The 22,130-nt window shown below is 45.3% G+C and overlaps 1 protein-coding gene across 2 annotated transcripts; it reads left to right on the forward strand.

Moving 5' to 3' along the window:
• Positions 1–3,582: 3,582 nt before the first annotated feature.
• BSL1 (BRI1 suppressor 1 (BSU1)-like 1) lies at positions 3,583–20,395 on the forward strand. 2 transcript variants are annotated; one of them, XM_078588975.1, is made up of 21 exons: positions 3,619–3,914; positions 3,998–4,058; positions 6,001–6,079; positions 6,153–6,232; positions 6,316–6,410; positions 6,921–7,020; positions 8,672–8,741; positions 8,946–9,047; positions 9,144–9,225; positions 9,551–9,715; positions 9,916–10,105; positions 10,185–10,416; positions 10,492–10,662; positions 10,756–10,994; positions 11,133–11,217; positions 11,672–11,770; positions 11,869–12,068; positions 12,149–12,224; positions 17,798–17,933; positions 18,019–18,155; positions 20,157–20,395. In XM_078588975.1, exons 1-21 carry the CDS (start codon positions 3,719–3,721, stop codon positions 20,238–20,240), a joined length of 2,679 nt encoding a protein of 892 aa, XP_078445101.1. In that variant the 5' UTR covers positions 3,619–3,718; the 3' UTR covers positions 20,241–20,395. The 2 variants fall into 2 exon arrangements, with proteins under 2 accessions (XP_078445100.1, XP_078445101.1); XM_078588974.1 differs by lacking the exons at positions 17,798–17,933; positions 18,019–18,155; positions 20,157–20,395 and adding exons at positions 12,719–12,926; positions 13,005–14,331 and having other exon boundaries at positions 3,583–3,914.
• Positions 20,396–22,130: the final 1,735 nt, after the last annotated feature.

The raw sequence follows: 22,130 nt of genomic DNA on the forward strand, positions 1-22,130 counted from the left end.
ATCGTGAGAGGCATCGTGAGAGCCGTTCGGGCGGTGGACGTCTCGGGTGGCCGGAATCGGGCAGTTTTTGTGGATGGCCTCGGTGTGGTCAACAACGCCCTCCATGTGCCTGATTTGCGGGCCATTCTCATGTCTCCGCAACGCCTTGTTGATGCCCTTATGTGCTCCTTTCACCTCCAACCTGACGGCATGTTTCGACAAGGTGGGAAGGACTACACCGATTAGGCGGGAACATGGACTGCTACTGTTGGACGACGGGGCGCTCTTCTACTTTCTTGGTGCACCGGGCACTTCGACCAGCCGTAGAGGACGTCTCGGTTGGCTCACCAATGCTTGGCCACCCTCCTTTTCTACTATGCAGCGAGTTTTCCCTTCTTTATGTACTGGACTCGACTTATCGAGTGTTGTTTGCGGCTTCTGGCCAAGCATCGCCGATCTTCCTTTACTCCTCTGAAATGCATACGAAGAGTCCGCTGTATCGGGTTCACAGTGATGTTTGGGGACCGCCCGCAGCCTAGTCTGAGGGGGCACCGCTATCGTGATTTTTGTGGATGAGGCCACCCGGTATACGTGGGTCTATTTGCTGACCACGGTCAGAGGTCACATCCACCGTCCGACATTTCTGCGCCATGGTCCAGACTCAGTTTGGTCGTGGTATCCAGCGGTTCCGGTCGGACAATGCCCGCGACCGTCAATACCGCACTTGCCTCATTTTTGCGGATCGTGGAATCCTCCACGAAACTTCATGTAGCTACGGAGCAGAACGGTATGGCGAACGCCGCATTGGGTATGTCACTTCCACCGCCCGGACGCTGTTGGTGAACTACCAGGTGCCTTGGCAGTATTGGGGTGAGGCGATTTTGACGAGTACCCACCTCATCAATCGCCTTCCTTCCCTACATTGGAGTTCTCCGACCGGATGAATGCGACTTTTTCGGATATTTCTCTGCGGACGGGTCTCCTTCCTCGGGTCTTGCACCGCCTCGTCCACGATACCTCTCCATCACGGACGGTTCGATGCTCGTGCTCGAGGTGCATCTTCGCCGCCACGCATCCCTCCGAAGGGATACAGGTGCTACCATCCGCCCACTTCATCTCGGCAAATGTCACCTTTGTCGAGCATGAACCCTATTTCGGGACTACTCTTCCTCATCCTGCCTCCCGTTGGATGAGGCTCCTTCTCCCCACTTGGGGCCTGTTCAGTGTGGAGCCCACCGCTCCAACGCCACCCTCGTCTCTCCATGATCCTTTTCCCGTTGATGTCCTTTCTTCTCCGGTGACACCTGAGGGTCCTTGGACGTGCTGTCCACTCCTCCTTCGCCCGGCACCCTTGCCTCCTCCCGGGCATTCTCACTGGCCAGGATTCTCCAGCTCCGTCCTCACAAGATCTCCCCTCTTGGTGAGTCCTCTTCCTCTCCTCCCGGTGAGTTGGCTTCTTTCTTCCCATCCGAGGATGATCCTATCCTCCCTTGTGCGGGTGACTCCACTTCCCTTCCCGCACCTTTGTCTCCCCACCTCTCGCTTCCGCTCATCCTCCGTCGGACGATTCCGCTCAGCCCTCTATCGATGATGAGGAACAGCTGGGTTGGCTTATCGCCCTTCGGAAGGGGGTTCGTCAGTGCACTCGCACACCCCGCTTTCTCTATCTCATTTTCTCTCATTCGACCGACTGAGTACTCCCTACCGCTGTTTCTCACTCGCATCAGTCGGATCCCATTCCTCGCCGTAGCGATGCTATCGCTTCTCCTCATTGGAAAGCGGCGATGGACGAGGAGATGCAATCTTTGCTCAAGAACCACACGTGGGATGTGGTCCCCTTCCTCCTGGCAAGAGGGTGGTGGATTGCAAGTGGATCCACACCAAGAAACATCATGCGGATGGCACCCCGGCGGTACAAGTCTCGCCTCAAGGGTTCACCCAATCATATGGAGTGGATTATTTGAGACCTTTTCCCGGTGGCGAAGATGGAAAGCGGTTCGTCTTCTCTTGGCATTGGCAGCTCACTTCCATTGGGGATTCGGCAGTTTGATGTGAAGAACGCCTTCTACATGGCGATCTGAAGGAGGAGGTGTATATGAAGCAGCCCGAGGGTACACCCTTGGTCCTCCGGCCGATTGCGGAAGTCCTCTATGGACTGAAGCAGTCACCTCGGATGTGGTTCGCCGTTTCTCCTCCGTTCTGGCCGAAGGGTATACTGAGCAACGGTGATGCCTCATTGTTCTTCCGTCATCAGCCGAGTATCTATCCTGGCGGTGATGATATTTTGCTCACGGGTTCCGATGCTGCCGAAGCTGTCCGTCTCGGTGCTGCCCTGGCCAAGGAGTTTGAGATTAAGACTCGGCCTCCTCAGATATTTCCTTGGCCTTGAGGTGGCTTATTCCCCGGGGATCTTCGCCTCGCAGCAGAAGTATGCCGTTGACCTGCTCACCCGACTGGTATGACTGAGTGTGCTCGGTGAGCACTCCCATTGATCCCAACGTCAAATTGGGCAAAGGAGGACTCTCCACTGGTGAATCCTTATCAGCAGCTGGTGGGGAAATTGCTCTATTTGACACACACTCGGCCCGACCTCAGCTTTGCAGTCAACTTACTTAGTCGGTTTATGCACTCGCCTCGAGAGGTTCATCGCCCGCCCACCGGTACTTGCATACCTAAAAGGTTGCCCGGGAAGGACTGCTCTTCCTCGGAGTTCGGACAGAAAAGTGAAAGTGTACACTGATGCAGATTTGCCGGCTCGATTGTGGATTGCCGATCCACCACCGGTAAGTTCATCTTTGGCAGCCTAGTCACCGAAGAGCAAGCAAGACAAGGTATCCCGGCTCAGCGAGCTGAGTTCCAGCGCTGCCCGATGGGGCATCCGAGGTCAGTGGATTTACGGGATCCTTCACGATCTTCGTGGAGTATTCCTCCGTCCCATCCATTTTTGTGACAACAAGTCAGCGGCCTTAAATCCGGGCCAGGACGGATAAAGCACATGGAGCGTGATCGCTACTTCTTTAAGGAGCGTGTTGGCGAAGGATTTTTGATCTTGACTTTGTTGCATTCGCTGATCAGGCGGCGGACGTCCTCACCGAGGGACTTTCTCGTCCACTTCTCCAACGTGCGGTGTCCAAGCTCGGTATGGAAGACATCCATACTTCGCTTGCGGGGGGGTGTTAGTGATATATTCCTATATCGGGCTAATGGGCCCTGTTCTATAAGCCCATTAGCCCTTTATCTCTCTTCTCTCACTTAGGGTATATATATATACCCTCTTCTTGTAACATCTTTGGTACATTATTCTATTTTCCTTCTCACTCCATCTCTCTTGATCCACTTCCCCCTCCTAGGGTTAACACTTACGACTCTGTTTAAGTCCAATTTTGACCCATGAGACCAGATCCAACCTGATCGTCTATCTGGATAGATCTTCTGGGAAGAAGACTAGAAGTTGTCCACTATCCAGCCGTATAAAGCCTCCCCCAGAGGAGTCTAAGTCAAGAACATCATCAAAATCCACCAGGATTTCCCCAAAGACAGCGACTTGCAGAGGCGTAAATTCCCGATCTTTGGCGATGGAAAGCGCGTGGGGGAGTTAAATGGCGAGATGGGTCGGCCCCACTGAGGAAGACTTCAACTGGGTATCGAGAATTTCTCCCCCAAATGAAGCCCCAGCTAGGGATTTGCGGAGAAGCAGAAGAGGAAGAGGAAGAGGAAGAGGAAGAAGAAGGGGAAGGGGATGGGGTCGTCGACGCCATGGCTGCAGAGCGCGCCGGCGTACAGGGTGGTGGAGGCGAGCTGGGAGACGGACGAGGACGTGCCGGGGCCGCGGTGCGGGCACACGTTAACGGCGGTGGCCGCGTGCAAGAGCCACGGGCCGAGGCTGGTGCTGTTCGGGGGCGCGACGGCGATCGAGGGGGGCGCGCCGGGGATAAGTAAGATTAAGGCTAGCGATTAAGGCTAAGTGGGGGTTTTGGGGAGGGGTTTTGAGGTGGGTTTTGGCTGTGGTGGGTTGCAGGGCTCGCGGGGGTGACCAATTCTGTACACGCCTACTGCGTCGTCACTCGCCGATGGACCAGGCGCGATCTCCCTCTCTCTCTCTCTAGATCTCTCTAGATCTCTATACCTCTCTGCCGTTTCTCTCTCTTTGGTTTCTCTCTCTTTGATTTGTGTCTCTCTCTCTTTGTGCTTGTCTCTGTGGTCTCTGTGTATCTCTCTCTTTCTCTCTCTCGTTGAGCGTCTCTGTGGATGTGGGTCTCTGTGTATCTCTCTCTTTCTCTCTCTTTGTGCTTGTCTCTGTGGATGTGGGCATCTATATCTCTCTTTGAACGTCTCTGCGGATGTGTGTCTCTGTGTATCTCTCTCTCTCTCTCTCTCTCTGGTTGTGGGTCTCTGCGTCTCTCTCTCTCTCTCATTCAGCGTCTTTGTGGATGTGGTTCTCTGCGTATCTCTCTCTCTCTTTCAGCGTCTTTGTGGATGTGGGTCTCTGTGTATATCTCTCTCTCTTTGAGCGTCTTTGTGGATGTGGGTCTCTGCGCATCTCTCTCTCTCTTTGAGCGTCTTTGTGGATGTGGGTCTCTATGTATCTCTCTCTCTTTGAGCGTCTTTGTGGATGTGGGTCTCTGTGCATCTCTCTCTTTCTTTGAGCGTCTTTGTGGATGTGGGTCTCTGCGCATCTCTCTCTCTTTGAGCGTCTTTGTGGATGTGGGTCTCTATGTATCTCTCTCTCTTTGAGCGTCTTTGTGGACGTGGGTCTCTGTGCATCTCTCTCTCTCTCTTTGAGCGTCTTTGTGGATGTGGTTCTCTAAGTATCTCTCTCTTTGTGCGTCTCTGTGGATCTATCTCTCTTTGTGCGTCTCTGTGGATGTGGGTCCTTTTGTATCTCTCTCTCTCTCTCTTTGTGCGTGTCTCTGTGGATGTGGGTCCTTTTGTATCTCTCTCTCTCTCTCTTTGTGCGTGTCTCTGTGGATCCATCTATCTCTCTTTTTTTCTTTGTATGTTTGTCTCTGTGGATGTTGGTCTCTTGGTATCTCTCTTTCTCTGAATCTGTATTTGTGTGTCTCTATCTCTGTGCCTGTTTGTGTCTGTGTGTGTGTCTGTCTCTCTATCTGAGTCCGTCTGTCTGTGTCTGTCTTTCTCTTATAGTATGCGCATCTGTGGCTGCGCGTCTGTGTGTCTCTCTAACTCTCTCTCTCTCTATCTGTGTTTCTCTCTCTTACTGTCCGTCTGTCTGTCTCTCCCTCTGTCTGTGTCTGTGTGTCTCTCACTCTCACTCTTTCTCTCTGTCTGTGTCTGTGTGTCTCTCACTCTCACTCTTTCTCTCTGTCTGTGTCTGTGTGTCTCTCACTCTCACTCTTTCTCTCTGTCTGTGTCTATGTGTCTCACACTCTCTCTATCTGTCTATGTCTGTGTCTCTCTCTGTCTCTCTGTATGTTTGTGCCTCTGTCTCTCTCTGTCTGTGTGTCTCCCTCACTGTCTGTCTCTCTCTGTCTGTGTATCTCTCTACCTGTGTCTGTTTCTCTCTGTATCTGTCTCTCTCTCTGTATCTCTCTCTACCTGTGTCTGTTTCTCTGTGTATCTGTGTGTCTCTCTCTCTTTGTATATCTATGTCTCTCTCTATACACATATCTATGTCTCTCTCTCTTTCTATATATATATATATATCTATGTCCCTCTCTATATATTTCTGTGCCTCTCTCTCTTTACATATATATATATATCTATTTCTCTCTCTCTATATATATATATCTATGCCTCTCTCTCTATATATATATCTATGTCTCTCTCTCTCTATATATATATCTATGCCTCCCTCTCTATATATATATATATCTATGCCTCTCTCTCTTTATATATCTATATCTATTTCTCTCTCTATATATATCTATGTCTCTCTCTCTCTCTATATATATATCTATGTCTCTCTCTCTCTCTTTTACATGTGTTGATTCTCTCTTGCTGTCTGTTTCTGAGTGTCTGTGTGTGTGTGAGGTTGTAATTAAAAGAAAAATGAGATTTCAGGTTGAGGCCGTCAGGAGAAGCACCGGCCCCGAGGGCGGCGCACGCTGCTGCCGCTGTTGGCACCATGGTCGTCTTCCAAGTGAGGATTTCCACTGGGTTTCTTGTCACTGTCTTGTTTCCTTGACTGATCATGATATGACTGTTGCTCAAAGGGGGGAATTGGGCCTGCTGGGCACTCCACTGATGACATTTACGTGCTGGATTTGACTGATGATCGGTGCAAGTGGCATCGGTAATCCTCGCCGTAGCCAATTTTGTGATCAATGGAGTTGAATTTTATTTGTTAATCAAGCTTGGTCTTTTATTTTTTGGCAGGGTGGTTGTTCAAGGACCAGGTCCAGGGCCACGATATGGACATGCCATGGACTTAGTTGCCAAACGATTTCTTGTTTCAGTCTCTGGAAATGATGGTAATCTTCCTCGACGATTATTTAAGTCATTTATTATTTTTTTTCTTGGAGTTTCCCTTTATCATGATTCATTTCAAGAAATAAATCTGCCAACTTTGCACGACAGAGTACCTTATTCTAAAAACCATATTCAACTCGCTTAAAATGGGATTTTAATTAAAAATGTAGCGATATGGGAACATGAATTAAATACCGCAGAGACAAACTACGTTGCTCTGGTCTACTAACAATGAAAATTATGATATCCCAGCAAAAACACAGTATTCTGAGAAATGAAATTTCTTCTTGAAAAACTACATCGTAGAAAGCTGAGCTGAGCTATTCACAAAGACTCATACCCAGCAAATATCAGGGTATTTTGACTCGATTATGATGGAATCTCTGTTCCACATTACAGACATATTCCCAAAAACCTAACTAGATATCTTCTGGCTTGAATTAAGTGAAAATAATCATTCATAAGAAATTAACCCGATAAAGAAAGTTTACTTGTAGTTTTTTTCAATTTAGGGAAGCGAGTTTTATCGGATGCTTGGGCATTGGATACTGGTCGAAAACCGTACAAGTGGCAGAAGCTCAATCCTGTTGGCGAAAAGCCCCCTGCAAGAATGTGAGTCTCCTCCGATCTTTTTTCTTGGATGGCATCTAAATCAACCATTGTTTTCCAACTTTTGAAATTCAATAATGATTGATGAGAGGACGATGACAAGTTGCCAATATCTTTGTCATTCATGCACTCCAGGATGACAATGGTGCCTGCTGCTAGGGATGGCGATGATGAGTCATCATAATCATCATCACATGAGCATGTGCGGATGACAATGAGGATGATGATGATGACGGTGATTGTGTCGTCGTCCACCAAACCGTTAATAACTCTAGTCTAATGTTTATAGGTCAGGCTTCCAACATCGTGACTGAATTGGTCCTTACAGTCTGTTACTTTCATTCAAGAGATTCAGTGAATGTAAATGTCCTTCCAATGAAAATCCGGAAATGAAGAAGGATAGAAGGAAGAGATCAAATAAAGAAAGATGGAAAAAATAGACAGACACAATGGACGACTTGGTAGACTTCCCCCTGCTTCGGGCCTTCTGCCACTCTCAGCTGCCACCTTAAGAATTTCCGTAATGGATTCCGTAACACCTTGGGATCTCCTCTTGCGATTTCCTTTGCCTCTTTCTCCAATAATTTCCTTGGAAGGACCTTTTCACAATCAGAAGTCTTTCGGATCCTTCACCGTGATGGATCATAATGAATTTCTTAAAATCAAGGTAGCCTCCAGTGAAGTGATCTTGGTATCTTAATCCAACTTTTTTTTTTTGAATTTCTAAAAAAAAAGTTGCTGTTTGGAAGGGAAGTGATTTGTTGATTTCATCCATTCTTTGCTAAATCTGCTTCACTTGTTGATTTCTTCAATGGTAAATCTACCAAGGCCTTGGTCATAGTGATTCTCCTGTTTATATACTTCAACCATTTTCAAACACCTCTTCTCATTTTATTCCTAGGGTATTGGCTAGAAATAGGTGAGATCCAGAGGGAATTACTGAATAACTTTGTAAAATGGATGTGGCTGCAGTTGCTGTGCAGGCACTGAATAAACATCTGTACCCTAGAAAGGTTATAAGCATTTAATTTCTGATCCCAGACAGAAAAATAATCCAGTGGCCGAGGGCGGAAATGAAACAGGGCATACAATGAGAACTCAAACTAATTTCATATATAGCATGGAATGGGAAGGATGAAAGCAGTTATTTTTATGCCAGTTTGGAAGAACCTTCTTGTGCTTTCAGAGATGATATTGATTTACTTTGTTTCGATTGTGAGTGAAGGAGCAGGGGTCCATTCATATCATTGTAATCTATGGGTTTGTTCATTTGATGGCTCTTTGAAGGGTTCACCATCCTTGATGAGAAGAGGATGATGACGAGTCAAGATCCTCTTCGTTATTTTTCTAGTCCATGACATTAACAATGATGGCTCGTCATTGTTATCCTGTTTATTACATGGAAATGGATGATGATGACCAATTATTCTCATCATTATCTAAGAGGTGGACAAATTATGAGGATGACAAGGACAACAATGTGGGAAAAAATATTGCTCTATATCACCCGGAAATTTACAATAATAATATAGGGAGGAAATATGTTCGACTGACTAAAATGAATTTGTAATATGTCCTTACCGGTTTCTAGGATTTTTTGTTTCACATTTTTTCATAATTATTGTATTATCTTAACTTGTTTTTACTTTGGTAGGTATGCCACAGCAAGCGCACGATTGGATGGAATGCTCTTGCTCTACGGTGGAAGGGATTCCTCCAATGTGGTATGTTTAGTTCGAATAATGCGTTCATCTGCTGCTACTGTCTGCCTTGCCTTTGAAAGAATACTTCAAGAATTTTTTTTATTATGGGATCGGTAAATTATGTGCTAATAAGAAGCATGAGAGAGTAAAAACAATATTTTGTGCCTAATAAGAAACACGGGACTGTAAAAACATCTTTCAACTGATTTTTTGCATTTTTTTCAGCCACTTGCTGATGCCTATCAGCTTAGTTTGCATACTGATGGACGTTGGGAGTGGGATCTTGCGCCTGGAGTGTCCCCTTATCCACGATATCAGCACTCAGCGGTTGGTTTCCTTTGAAATTCGGCCATCAATGCTTTATTTTTCCTTCGAAAGAAAGATGCGTCCATCTTTTTTTTCATCTGATCTGCTGGTTGACAGGTCTTTGTAGATGCTCGGCTTCATGTCACTGGAGGGGTTCTCCGGGGAGGACGGTCAGTGGAGGATGACGCATCAATTGCAGGTGAGTTTCATGCTAGTTCTCTCTCTTTGTGAGAATGATGTTGATATATATATATATATAGAGAGAGAGAGAGAGAGAGAGAGAGAGAGAGAGAGAGAGAAAGAGAGAGAGAGAGCAGAGCAGAGCACAGAGAGAGAGAGAGAAAGAACACAGCAGAGCACAGAGAGAGAGAGAGATAGAGAGCAGAGCAGATCAGGGGATCATTTTTTTGAAGAATGTTAATACTTGTTAATCTTGGTTGGCCTTAAAATTTTCATTAACTTTGTTGAGCTCTTCAAAAGTGTTATCTTAATGTATCTCTCTCATCATGTTTTCTCCCGGGAAGTTTTGGACACTGCATCTTGGGTATGGCTGGACAGAAAAGGCCCTGTTACTTCTCGAACAAACAAAGTTTTGTTTGTCGATCCTGCCTCCGATCTCTTGCGCCGATGCCGCCATGCTTCCGCCTCTGTTGGGGCTAGAATATATATATACGGGGGTCTGAAAGGAGGTAAATCCCTTGACCGTTAAACTTTCATCTATATTTCAAACAGATACCATCCGATAAAACCTCGTTTTCTACACTATGAGATGAGCATGATATCCAGTCGTGTACCCTGTTGATCATTCTGAATTTGGGTTATTTTACTGTTCGTGCTTTCTTATGTGCAATCAAGCGCGTCTAACAGATTTTTTTGTTTAAACTTGAAGAAATTCTGCTTGATGATCTTCTGGTTGCTGAAAACATGCCTTCCCCGGCTGATAGCTATCCCAGCTTAATGACTGTATCAAACCCTTCATTGGCTGTTTCAAGGGAAGCTTTATCTATGATCGCTGATTCATCTGTTGAATCATCGACGACTCCTGAAGGCGAACAAATCTCATCATCTTCATTCTCGAGGTAGTAAAAGTGACAAATAAGTTTTTCCAATCTGGATCATTCAGCCGGAGAAAATCAAGTAATGCCCCTTTATTTTCAGGTTGGATGAAGAATCTATTGAAATACTCACATCAGCTTCTGCCGCGGAAGCTGAGGCCGGCAGTCTTGCATGGCAGGCCGCTAAGGCGGCGTCTGAGATTTCTGCTGAAGGTGACTCTTCGGATTTAGGTGGAAATACAGACCGTGGAGAGGACAATTATCACAACGAAGAAAGTTCAAACGATGTCTCATTGGATACTCAGGAACCTGATGTTAGACTACACCCTAGAGCTGTATGTTTCTCTTTTAAAGACATAAACAGTTAAGTCTTGTATTGTTTTATGAAAGTAATCGACCCATATTTTCAGGTGGTGGTTGCCAAAGACACAGTCAGAAACTTGGGGGGACTCATACGGCAGCTCTCCTTAGATCAGTTTGAAAATGAAAGCAGAAGAGTTTATCCTACAAATGCCGATCCTTCCTATAACGGAAAGAAGAACCTTATGAGACAAAAGTCTCCTCAGGGCCTCCATAAGAAGGTGAGGGAACTTGTTGAAGAACTCCGTTTCCTTATTATTATGTTTTGTGTTATATTTAATGCTTATCTTCAAACTTGGGATTTTTGGTGCCAGATAATATCCATGCTTCTCAAGCCGAGGCACTGGAGACCACCTGCAAATAGACGATTTTTCCTTGACATATATGAGATAGGAGAACTCTGCTATGCTGCCGAACAAATTTTTATCCAGGAACCGACTGTTCTTCAGTTGAAGGCCCCTGTAAAGGTGTTTGGTGATCTTCACGGGCAGTTTGGTGACTTGATGCGCCTCTTTGATGAGTATGGATTCCCCTCAACTGCAGGAGATATCACGTAAGTTTGGTTTTGTGATTTATTTGAGATTTTAATTGATTACCGGATGTCAAAGTGTTTACAATTGTCCGTAGGATATTATTTTTCTCATGGAACGTTGACAATACTTGTTAATCTCTTTGAAATCCACTAATCTAGGTACATTGACTATTTATTTCTCGGAGATTATGTTGATCGAGGGCAGCATAGTTTGGAAACTGTGGCATTGCTTCTAGCGCTCAAGGTTAATCTTTCACTCATCTAATGAGTATTGTTTACCATCTATGATGACAATGTCTAGAGTATGATGATGATTCGTCATTGTCCTCTCACCTTATGTTCGTTAGGATGCCATAATCGTCTTCGTTATCATAGTTGTCATCGTACTCTTTCTCTACTTTCTGTCTCTCTCTGTCTCCACTCTTTTCTGTCAACACTCTTTCTCGTGATTCTTGTCACTCCTTAAGACACTCTCTCTCCCTCTCTTTCATTTTCTTGTCCACTCGTTATCCAAACTCATCATCCAGTTTTCACTTGGAACCATCGTCTTCTCCATCATCACAAGCTTGCAATGAAGATAGTGATAACTGCCAGATGACAATGACGACTTTATCCTGGGATGGTGAACCCAGCTATGTGGTGCAAATTCAAAGTCTGAAAAAACAGTGGATATTAATTTGTGCATAATTGTTTGCCAGATTGAATATCCGGATAACATCCACTTGATCCGAGGGAACCATGAGGCAGCTGACATCAATGCGCTTTTCGGGTTTCGAATTGAATGCATTGAAAGGATGGTAAATAAACATAAGATTATGATTGGTCTTTCATTTTTGATACACAAGCAACAATAAAATCTTTGATTTCTTTTAAAAAAATATTGAATATTATGTAGGGAGAAAGTGAAGGAATTTGGGCTTGGACGAGGTTCAACCAGTTGTTCAACTTTCTCCCACTTGCCGCTTTGATAGACAAGAAAATCATCTGCATGCACGGTGGGATAGGGAGATCAATCAACTACGTTGAGCAGATAGAGAAACTTGAACGGCCAATCACTATGGATGCAGGATCAATCGTCCTAATGGATCTGTTGTGGTAATTACGCTAATGCATTATTAAAAGGAACTCACTTGCAATTATGAACCTCTTTCATTAACTGATTTTTTTTTCTTCAGGTCTGATCCTACAGAGAATGATAGCATCGAGGGTTTGAGACCAAATGCAAGGGGACCTGGTCTCGTCACCTTTGGGGTAAATTTTCCCCTCTTTTTTTCCTCCGAAATAGAGACTTCATTGTTCAAGAACCTAGGAAGCAGGGTCTGGGACTTTGTTTCTTTTTTGTAAGGTTTAAGGTTTAGGGTTACGGGTTGTAGGGTGTAGCCAAACTAAATGTCTAGGTTAACAAAAACAGTAAGTAGTTCAGCGGCCTTCAATTTTTGGAAAGTTATGTTCCTCTTTTTTCATATAAACGGCTGTGACAGCTCAAGAAGTGTAGTCGACAAGGTTTAGGCAAATCTATTGTTGTAGGCTTGTTGGAGAAGACAAAATCCACTTCTGGCAAAGTTGCTCTATTAGGGTTTATGTTGACACTTAAGCTCTTTTTTGTAACTAATAGTCCCATATGGGACATTCTTAACTAGTCCATTAGGGCTCCCCTATATAAACACTTGTAATCCCCTCTTATCTTTTTAATCAAGTTGGTTTTCTCTTTCTCAAACCTCTGTCTTGGTTCAACATGGTATCAGAGCCAAAGCCCAAAATTTCGGACTCATCATCGCTCCGACTCACCGGCTCCTGCCGTCGTCGTGCGTCCTCTGCTCAATTGGCCGACCGACCGCGATCAACCGACCGACCGGCTCTCTCTCTCTCTCTCTCTCTCCGCGCGCGGACCCTCTCCTTCGCGCGGACCCTCTCTTTCTTCGTGCGGAGTAGCCTCTCTGCGCGCGTCCGCAGGTGACCTGCTTCATCCGGGTTCTCCTGCGCCTCGATCCGTGCTGTTCGATGTCTGAAGAACAGACCTCTGCCTCTCAGACATCTGGGATGACTCCGGTGCATTCTCCTGTGCCTCCGACAGCGGCTGCATCGACTCGTCTCACCGGTCCAGCACCATTTACTTTGCCCAAGATGCCGCCCGATGGAATTTTCACCGGCTTCAACCTCCTTCAATGGCGACAGTACGTGCAGATCACTCTAAAAGGACGACTAATGCGTCATTTAACGGAAGACGGACCACCGGTGACGGACCCAGCATACTATGATTGGCTCAACGTTGAAGGAGTCGTTCAGCGCTGGCTACTTGACTATATCGCCCCTAATATTAAGGGGGAGTTTCTGTCTTTGGCGAGTGCTCGAGCCGTCTGGGAAGCCGCCCTCAACAGCCACTCCAAGAGGAACAACATTGCCATTTTGTACGAATTGGTGCATCAGGCCACTAATCTTCGTCAAGGGGATCGGACGGCATTGGAATACAGTAACGAACTCACCTCTTTGTGGAATGAGATCGACCATTACATGCCACCGGAGGTGAATTCGGTGGAGTGGGGGTATGTGCTACAGGTTCGTGTGTTTCAATTCCTGATGTGTCTCAACCCGGAATATGAATCACTACGTGGCCAGCTTATTCATCGGGAGAAGATGCTCACCTACCAAGATGCACTCCGGAGTGTACGGATTGAGGAGTTTCGGTTTCAGCAGGCACCTTCCCTCACCTCGGCGTTTGCGGCAACACCGGCCACGGCTACTCATGCTTCATCGCCGAATTCTTCCGCCCGAGGGACTTCATATCGCTCGGAGGAGTCTCCCAAGGGCGATCCCACACTCTTCTGCAATTATTGCAAGAAGAGGGGTCACTCAAAGGAAACCTGCTTCAAGCTCCAACGGAAGCGGACTCAACAGAGTCACCTTGCTGCCGCCGCCCCTCCTGCCAGCTCACCGAGCGTGCCGAGTCCAGGACAAGTGCCTATGCAGTATACTCTGCTTCCGACCAATGCCTCCTCATCTCCTAGCTTCACTCCTAAGGAAATGGAGCGTCTTCGACGTCTTCTTGATCCTCCCGTCGTGGGCTCGTGTTCTTTAGCCCACGCAGGTGTCGGGGGAGACGATTTCACTTGCTGAGGAGCGTGAGGGGCTCTATCTTGTTCGACCTTCTTCCTCTAATCTTGCTGTTGCTGCTGCTGCTGTTTCCCTCTCGGCATCTTATGACCAATTGTGGCTTCTTCATCAACGCCTCGGACATCCCTCTTTTGACACCCTTTATCGTCTATTTCCTAAAATTTTCCAGGGTCATGCTGTTGACCGTTTTGTTTGTGACGCATGTCGAATTGCTAAACATCATCGCACTACATATCCTTTATCTTCATCTTGTGCATCCACGCCTTTTTCTCTTGTTCATACCGATGTTTGGGGTCCAGCCCCCCTTCACAGCATTTCTGGCGCTCGATGGCTTGTTATTTTCGTTGACGACGCTATGCGTTTCACGTGGGCTTACCTTTTAAAACACAAATCCCAACTTTCCACCATCATTCCCCAGTTTTACTCCCTTATCCAAACCCAATTCTCTACCCCCATCCGTCGTTTCCGCTCCGACAATGCCAGAGACTATGTCAATTCTACCCTCACCCATTTCTTCCAACCAAACGGCATTGTTCACGAAACATCTTGTCCCTACACGCCTCAGCAGAATGGTGTTGCAGAACGGAAATTTCGCTACATCTTTGATACGACCTGGAGCCTCCTGTTCCATATGCATGTTCCCAAGTATTTCTGGGGTGAAGCCGTTCTCACCGCCATCCATCTTCTCAACCGCCTTCCCTCTCGTGCCCTCAACCATTCACCTCCTATTGACTGTCTCCAGCGCTTCTTTCCCACCACTTCCCTCAAAACAAACCTCACTCCACGTGTCTTTGGGTGCTTGACCCCAACAATCAGCTCAGTCGGGACAAGCTTGACCCTCGCGCCATCCAGTGCATTTTCATTGGATATTCCGTTACCCAAAAGGGTTATCGGTGCTACCATCCGCCTTCCCGTCGCTTCTTTGTGACCAAAGATGCTACCTTTGATGAGTTTACTCCTTACTATCCCTCCTCCACGGTACCACCTTCTTTACCTCCTCAGCCGGACCCGCTTGAGTTCCTTATCCTCCCTCTTTCCTCCTCAGTCACTTCTACGACAGTCCCGTCATCCTCCCCAGCCCCTTCACCTCCAGCCGCACCATCGTCTCCGCCCTTCCCCGGCACCGCGTCGATTCCCATTGGAGAGCCATCCAAATCTCCTCCGGATTCTCATGCAACACCCGTGGATCTTTCTCCACAACCCTCTTCTCCCCAACCACCTTCTTCTGCTCCTCATACACTTCCTCCTCTTGTCCCTCCTCCGGGTGTTCCTACGAATCTACCACGCTGCCCTCCGGAAAAATGCTATGGCCTCACCTATATCTCTCGCCGCACCCCCTCCTCTTCTCCTCCTTTGGATGCCTCATCCTCTACCTTTCAAGACACTCCACCAGAATCTTCCTTGGCCCTTGTGCCTCCTTCCCGCTCTCCTCCTTTATATCCTTTAACTAATTACGTTTCCTCCCATTGTCTCTCCAAACCATACCATGCACTGCTTACCTCCATTGACTCCATCTCCCTTCCGAAGACGGTGGACGTTGCCTTATCCTTGCCTCATCGGCGTCGGGCTATGGAGGAGCTTCAAGCTCTTGCCCTAAATGATACGTGGGATCTTGTTCCTCTCCCACCGGGCAAGCACTTGGTTGATAGCCGTTGGTTCTATGCTGAAAAGCAAAACTCCGATGGCACGATTGAGAGGCATAAGGCACGTGTTGTTGCAAAAGGCTTTACGCAGAAATATGGCGTCGATTATCAGGAGACATTTGCTCCAGTGGCCAAGCTGAACACTGTCCGTATTCTCCTGACTCTTGCTGCAGACCGTGGCTGGGTACTGCAGCAATATGACGTCAAGAATGCATTTCTTCATGGCGACTTGACTGAGGAAATTTATATGGCTCTTCCTCCTGGGTATGCTCCTTGGTCCCCTCTACTCCTTCCTCGGTTGTTTGCCGCTTGAAGAAGGCCCTATATGGCTTGAACCAATCTCCTCGCGCTTGGTTTGGTCGTTTCACTACGGCCATGAAGCGTCTTGGATATCGCCAGTGCAATGGGGACCACACCCTCTTCTACCATCATTCCACGTCAAGGGGAGTCGCTATCCTTCTGGTCTACGTGGATGACATCATTATTACGGGTGATGCTACGGAGGCTATTACACAACTGGCGGCCTATCTATCGTCGGAATTTGCTATTCGCCACCTTGGCCCATTGAGGTATTTCCTTGGCATTGAAGTTGCATACTCTTCTGTCGGGATTTTCATTTGTCAGCGGAAGTACACGGTGGATCTTCTTCATGAGCTTGGAAAGGAGGATTCCAGGCCCATTACTACACCTATTGACGCTAATCACCGCCTTGGCGCCGATGAGAATGAAGATCCTGCAGAACCTGGACAGTACCGACGACTTGTGGGCAAGCTAATCTACCTCACCCACACGCGACCTGATATTGCATATTCCCTGGGGGTTCTCAGTCAGTTCATGCAGACTCCTCGCATGAGTCATCTTCACGCTGCTCATCGACTTCTTCGGTTCTTAAAGGGCACAGTTGGTCGTGGACTTTTGTTCCTCCGCCACAGTGGTCTTCGCCTAGAGGTATATACCGATGCGGATTATGCAGGGTCCATTGTTGATCGTCGGTCTACCTCAGGATATTGCACCTTCTTGGGCGGCAATCTTATTACGTGGAGGAGTAAGAAGCAGAAGGTGGTGTCTCGATCTAGTGCCGAAGCGGAGTTTCGTGCGCTTGCACATGGTCTCTGTGAGGCACTTTGGATCACAAAGATCCTACGTGAGCTACATTGTCCGGTTTCCTCTCCCGTCCAGCTGTACTGCGACAACAAGTCGGCCATCAGCATTGCCCATGATCCAGTCCAGCACGACCGCACGAAGCACATAGAGATTCATCAACACTTCATTAAAGAGAAACTGGAGTCGGGAAAATTCTGCCTGCCATATGTGTCTTCAGCAGATCAGATCGCAGACATCTTCACCAAAGGGATCCATGCCCCTAGGTTTGAGGAGCTTTGTGGCAAGCTGGGTGTGGAAAACATCCACGCCCCAGCTTGAGGGGGAGTGTTGACACTTAAGCTCTTTTTTGTAACTAATAGTCCCATATGGGACATTCTTAACTAGCCCATTAGGGCTCCCCTATATAAACACTTGTAATCCCCTCTTATCTTTTTAATCAAGTTGGTTTTCTCTTTCTCAAACCTCTTTCTTGGTTCAACAGTTTAGAAAATGGAATAAAATCCACACTTCAATAAATCGTCAAGCTGGTATCTAATCTATAGTTTTAGGCTTGGCCCGACATTAAAAGTTTGGGCCCGCCCAGACCCACTATGAGAGGAAAGATAAATAACTTGAGTGGCTGACTAATACAGACAGCAGGACACAGGCTGACAAGGATTTCCTAAAAGTAAATATGATTTCCTAAAGGACTGTACTTGCAACTTTTCACTATATATAATTAGGATTTTGTATTCTAGCCAAAATTTACAGCTGTGAGCTACAGAGAAGTCAGTATGATTTCATAAAGGCAAGTAATGGGCCATTTCACTTCTCAAGAACATTAATAGCAGGGTTTTGGTTTTAGGGTTTAATGGTCTTGGGGATTTACATCTTAATTGTAGAATCTTCCTGAAATCTCATGTCTGCATATTATTCGACATTTTCCTACTTTTGTCTCATTACTGGTTCTTTGCTTCACTCTTTCAGCCAGACCGCGTCTCTGATTTTTGTAAAAGGAACAAGATGCAGCTGATCATTAGAGCCCACGAGTGCGTTATGGATGGGTTTGAGCGGTTTGCCCAGGGGCAGCTAATTACAGTCTTCTCCGCGACAAACTATTGCGGTGAAATTTCAAATTTGCAATTCCATTCTCTAATCCTCATGTCTTTTCTTCTGACTCTGTTTTTTTTTCTCAAAAAAAATTATAGGCACGGCACAAAACGCAGGAGCAATACTCGTGATTGGCCGAGGTCTGGTTGTTGTTCCCAAGCTGATCCACCCACTTCCCCCTCCCCTCCAATCTCCTGAGTCTTCTCCAGAACGGGCTCTTGACTCTTGGATGCAGGTAAGCCTCTGTTCTACTGTCTTTCGTTTTTTTAATTTCGCATGATTCATCATTGATGAATTGCAACCTCAGAACTTTACAGAACAATTACAAACCATTCATGTATCTTCATATTCATTGACCTTATAACTGATTTGGATCACCTCAGACCCCCACCAATAACTATGATTGCTCTGGGTTGGATGATCCATTGCTACACCCTTGTATCAAGGGTAGATCTCCGTGGTGGACAATCAAATGCTGGAATGAATACTGAATCAAAGTCAACAGATCTTGGGAAGTTTTCTTCAAAAAAAAAAAACAGATCTTGGGAAGTAAAAGTCTCTCACGTCCAATTAATCATTTCCAAATTTGGAGGCGATAAATATCTCCTCCCCTCTGGTCAGTGGCGGACTTTGCTGCCTAGTCCTCAGCTGTCCAATCAGAATTCTTGAAATTAGAAAAGCTGTCTGCCGGCATGTTTAAGAGTTGAGAGATAGACGTCTTGTGTGGCCCTTCTCAGTCTCTCTCATAAGTTCTAGTGAAGAACCTATCATTTATCTATCAACTGGCTTCAAATTCCTGGAAAGCTCTTCGAATGCCTTTTTCTCATCTCATTTGCCCATATTGAAAACCCCAACTGGTAGATCCTAGGTTTTGCATTTCCGTATTTTCCATCAATTGGGTTGCCTCGCCATTGGATTTGGCACGTTCCATTGACGTTGACGATGGACATTGACAGGGACGGTGATGGTGACTGACATTTTTTTATGATGATGACATCAACTGCAAATTCATCTAAAGGTTAATGTCAACATCATTCTCATGATCCCCCTATCTAGATGAGCCTAATGTAAATTAAGGTTTGAGTATGATGGCGAATTCGTCTTCATTGCCGTAGTATGAACAAATGATGGACGACTTGGTGACGACAAGAGATGACAGGACTATGACAACTTCATGTTCCAGATGAATTTTTTTTTTGAATTAATTCATGTTCCAGATGATTGTACCAATGATGATAATAATGATGGATTCATTATCGTCGTCGTCCATTGTCATCGCCACAGGACGACTTGAATCCTACTATATATGGATGGTCTCACAGAAACACAGCAGTTTGCATGAGATCCATGAGTTTTCCCCTCAGTCTCATGCATTAACGGTTGACCCATTCCCATTACCTCTAGATTTGGATGCTTGTTTGAAACGTTGGCCCACCTTTACCTCTCACATCTTATATTGTATCAGACTTTGAATGGATGAATCATAGCATGCGATTTGAACTTTAAACTTTAATTGAACATTCAATTGAAGTTAGTGCAAAAAAAGAAATGTATACTTCAATTATCGAGCGCGGTCTGGTGGGATTGTATTTCTCGGCTCTCCTGTTGATCCAATGGATAATTACAAAGACAACAGATCATATGAATTTTGTGTCTGAAGGGTAAATGACTATACCAATGGAGAGATTCATTTGCTTGGATGTACGCTGATTTTCCCTCTCTTGGTTTTCCCCGGATATGTTCTCTTATCTGCTATATCACTCCGTGTTGGGGCTCTTCGCTCAAAGACCATTGCTAATTTATGCAATAAATCACAAATAAAAATGTGTACGATGGGAAATATTTTCCCTTGTTTTTCCATCTTGATTTTCCCCAGAACTGTTTTCTTTTGATCTACTTTGAACAAATTTTTATATTATTGGTTATGAAATAATATGGAATGGTTATGCAATATTATTGATTATGCAATACATTAGTAAAATCATTCGCATGATTTATGGAATGAAGTGTGTAATAAGGAATCATTTTCCCTTGTTTTCCTTAGAACTGTTTTCGTTTGATCTGCATTCGACTAACCATTATTTCATTGGTTATGCAATAAATCAGTAATAAACTATCACATGGTTGATGAAATCAAAATATAAAGAAGGGAAATACCTTTTTCTTTTTTTCCATATTGGTTTCCCTGGGACTGTTTTCCTCTGATCTGCCTTCAACAAACCATTAAATTATGCAGGAACTCAACATTCAGCGACCGCCCACTCCAACACGTGGGCGTCCTATATCTCCCGGGGATCGGAGCTCATTAGCATATATATAGTCGGTTTGCGCTTCTGTAAATGAATCGGCGTTTGTTCTTGTGTACAATCTTCGATGACAGTAAATCCGGCTTGGGCTTAATGGTTGTTCAGTGAGCTTGGTGTCAACTATGTTTCTTTGTGACCATATGCGAGAGAATAAAAATCCTTCGACTCAGTCCCTCCCTTACTCTCTTTTTAATGATTTTGCATCCTTGTTCTATTTTTTTAATCATTTCTGGGTTCATTGAAGATATTAATTTTGTGCAGAACATTTACATATGAAGTGGTATTGTGACTCCGGATGGTGACCTTGGTGGCTGTCTAGGGTTTTGGGAGAAAAGTGTTGAAGAAGACTGAAGGCATATGATCGCCATTGCTTTGGGCTTATTAAGTTGCAACAAAAGAAAGGTAATATAAAGGAAAAAAGTTAAGTAAAAATAGAAATACGACTGGTTGCTTCTAACAATCACCCTCTAGAAGGTGGACAGATGCTTCGGACACTCAACTTGCTCAACTTGTTCTTCTCCCTGATCCAATGCTTATCTAGCTCAGTATGCTTTGTTCTATCATATAGGACTGGGTTATGAGCAATGTCAATTGCCGTCTTACAGTCACAGTACATAGAATGATATTTCAATTGCTCTGTGCTACTCCAACCTCTAGAATGATATTTCTTATACATAGAGTGTAACCATGTCTTCGACAAAGGGTATGTACTCAACTTGGATAATGTAATTACTGGTTGTTTCTTGCTCCATGCAACCACATTTTCTCTGTGGAATGCATAATACCTTGTCGTAGGTCGTCTATCTGTTCTGAACGTTCAAAGTCTGCATTGGTATACATCTCCATATCGATGTTCCCATTTTGATGAAGATTCTGTGACCTACAGAACCCCTCCAATTTCATAGTACATGATACATTGTCTGCAAAGGAGATTGTCGTGGGTTATCCATAAATCTGTTCAACAACCCCGTTGTAAAAGATATATATGGTCTTGTATGATTCTAATAGATGAGTTTCCCAATCAACGTCAGATATTGCCCTTTGTCCACTTTTGCTTCTTCCTCACAAAGACCCAGTTTCATATTTAGATCTATGGGTGTAGGAGTGGGATTGCATCTACCCATCCTTGTTTCTTGAAGGTGATTAAGAATATATTTGTGTTGTGAGATAAATCCACCTTGGGAAGAGAAGCTACTTCAATACCATAAAATATTTGAGTCTTCCAAGTGACTTGATTTCAAATGATTCAGTCGATTTGACACTAAACAATCGATTATTGAGATCATTGTCTCTTGTAACAATAATATCATCAGCGTACACAAATAAAATTGAAATTTTACTGGAGTTGTCATTACTTTGAATACCCAAGACTCATTATGAGGTGATTAAGGTAATGGAGGCATTAATCAAGAAAAATACACGGGAAGTGTATGATCCCAGATGAGAATACCCAACCACATTGGTGAGTGGATATCTTACTCCTTGGATGCACTGTCTCCTGCCGTTCCTCAAAGCAAGAAGTCATTCAATACTCTCATCTTCATGACCCACTATAGGTCGATCTTCAATTGTAGATGGCTCCCAGATCTCAGGCTGAGAATTTAGACCTTGCTCTACAAGCTATCTCTTGACTACATTATCGTGCAGTACGTGTGTTGCACCTTCCTGAAATCTTGGCACTTTCTGGTATACACCACTCGAGGTCTCCTGTGATGACTTGATGTAGCTTTCGCCCTCATGAAATGCCACATCAACCGAAACAAAATTCTTCATTTCAAGATGGTAGCTCTCGTATCCTTTTTGGATTTGTGAATAACCTAGGAAAATACGCTTAATCGACTTGGGACTCAACTTGTCTTCTGGATTATGAACATGTACAAAAGCTATGCACCCAAATATTATTG

This window comes from Wolffia australiana, chromosome 17 (assembly GCF_029677425.1).
Source record: "Wolffia australiana isolate 7733 chromosome 17, ASM2967742v1".
NCBI lineage: Eukaryota > Viridiplantae > Streptophyta > Magnoliopsida > Alismatales > Araceae > Wolffia > Wolffia australiana.

What these genes read in the sequence shown, in the direction of transcription:
- BSL1 (XM_078588974.1), top strand. Translation starts at nt 3,719, where the DNA reads ATGGGGTCGTCGACGCCATGGCTGCAGAGCGCGCCGGCGTACAGGGTG. An exon ending in GATCGGTGCAAGTGGCATCG is followed by an intron (nt 6,233 to 6,315) that starts GTAATCCTCGCC and finishes ATTTTTTGGCAG; the next exon opens with GGTGGTTGTTCAAGGACCAG. An exon ending in TTAGACTACACCCTAGAGCT is followed by an intron (nt 10,417 to 10,491) that starts GTATGTTTCTCT and finishes CCATATTTTCAG; the next exon opens with GTGGTGGTTGCCAAAGACAC.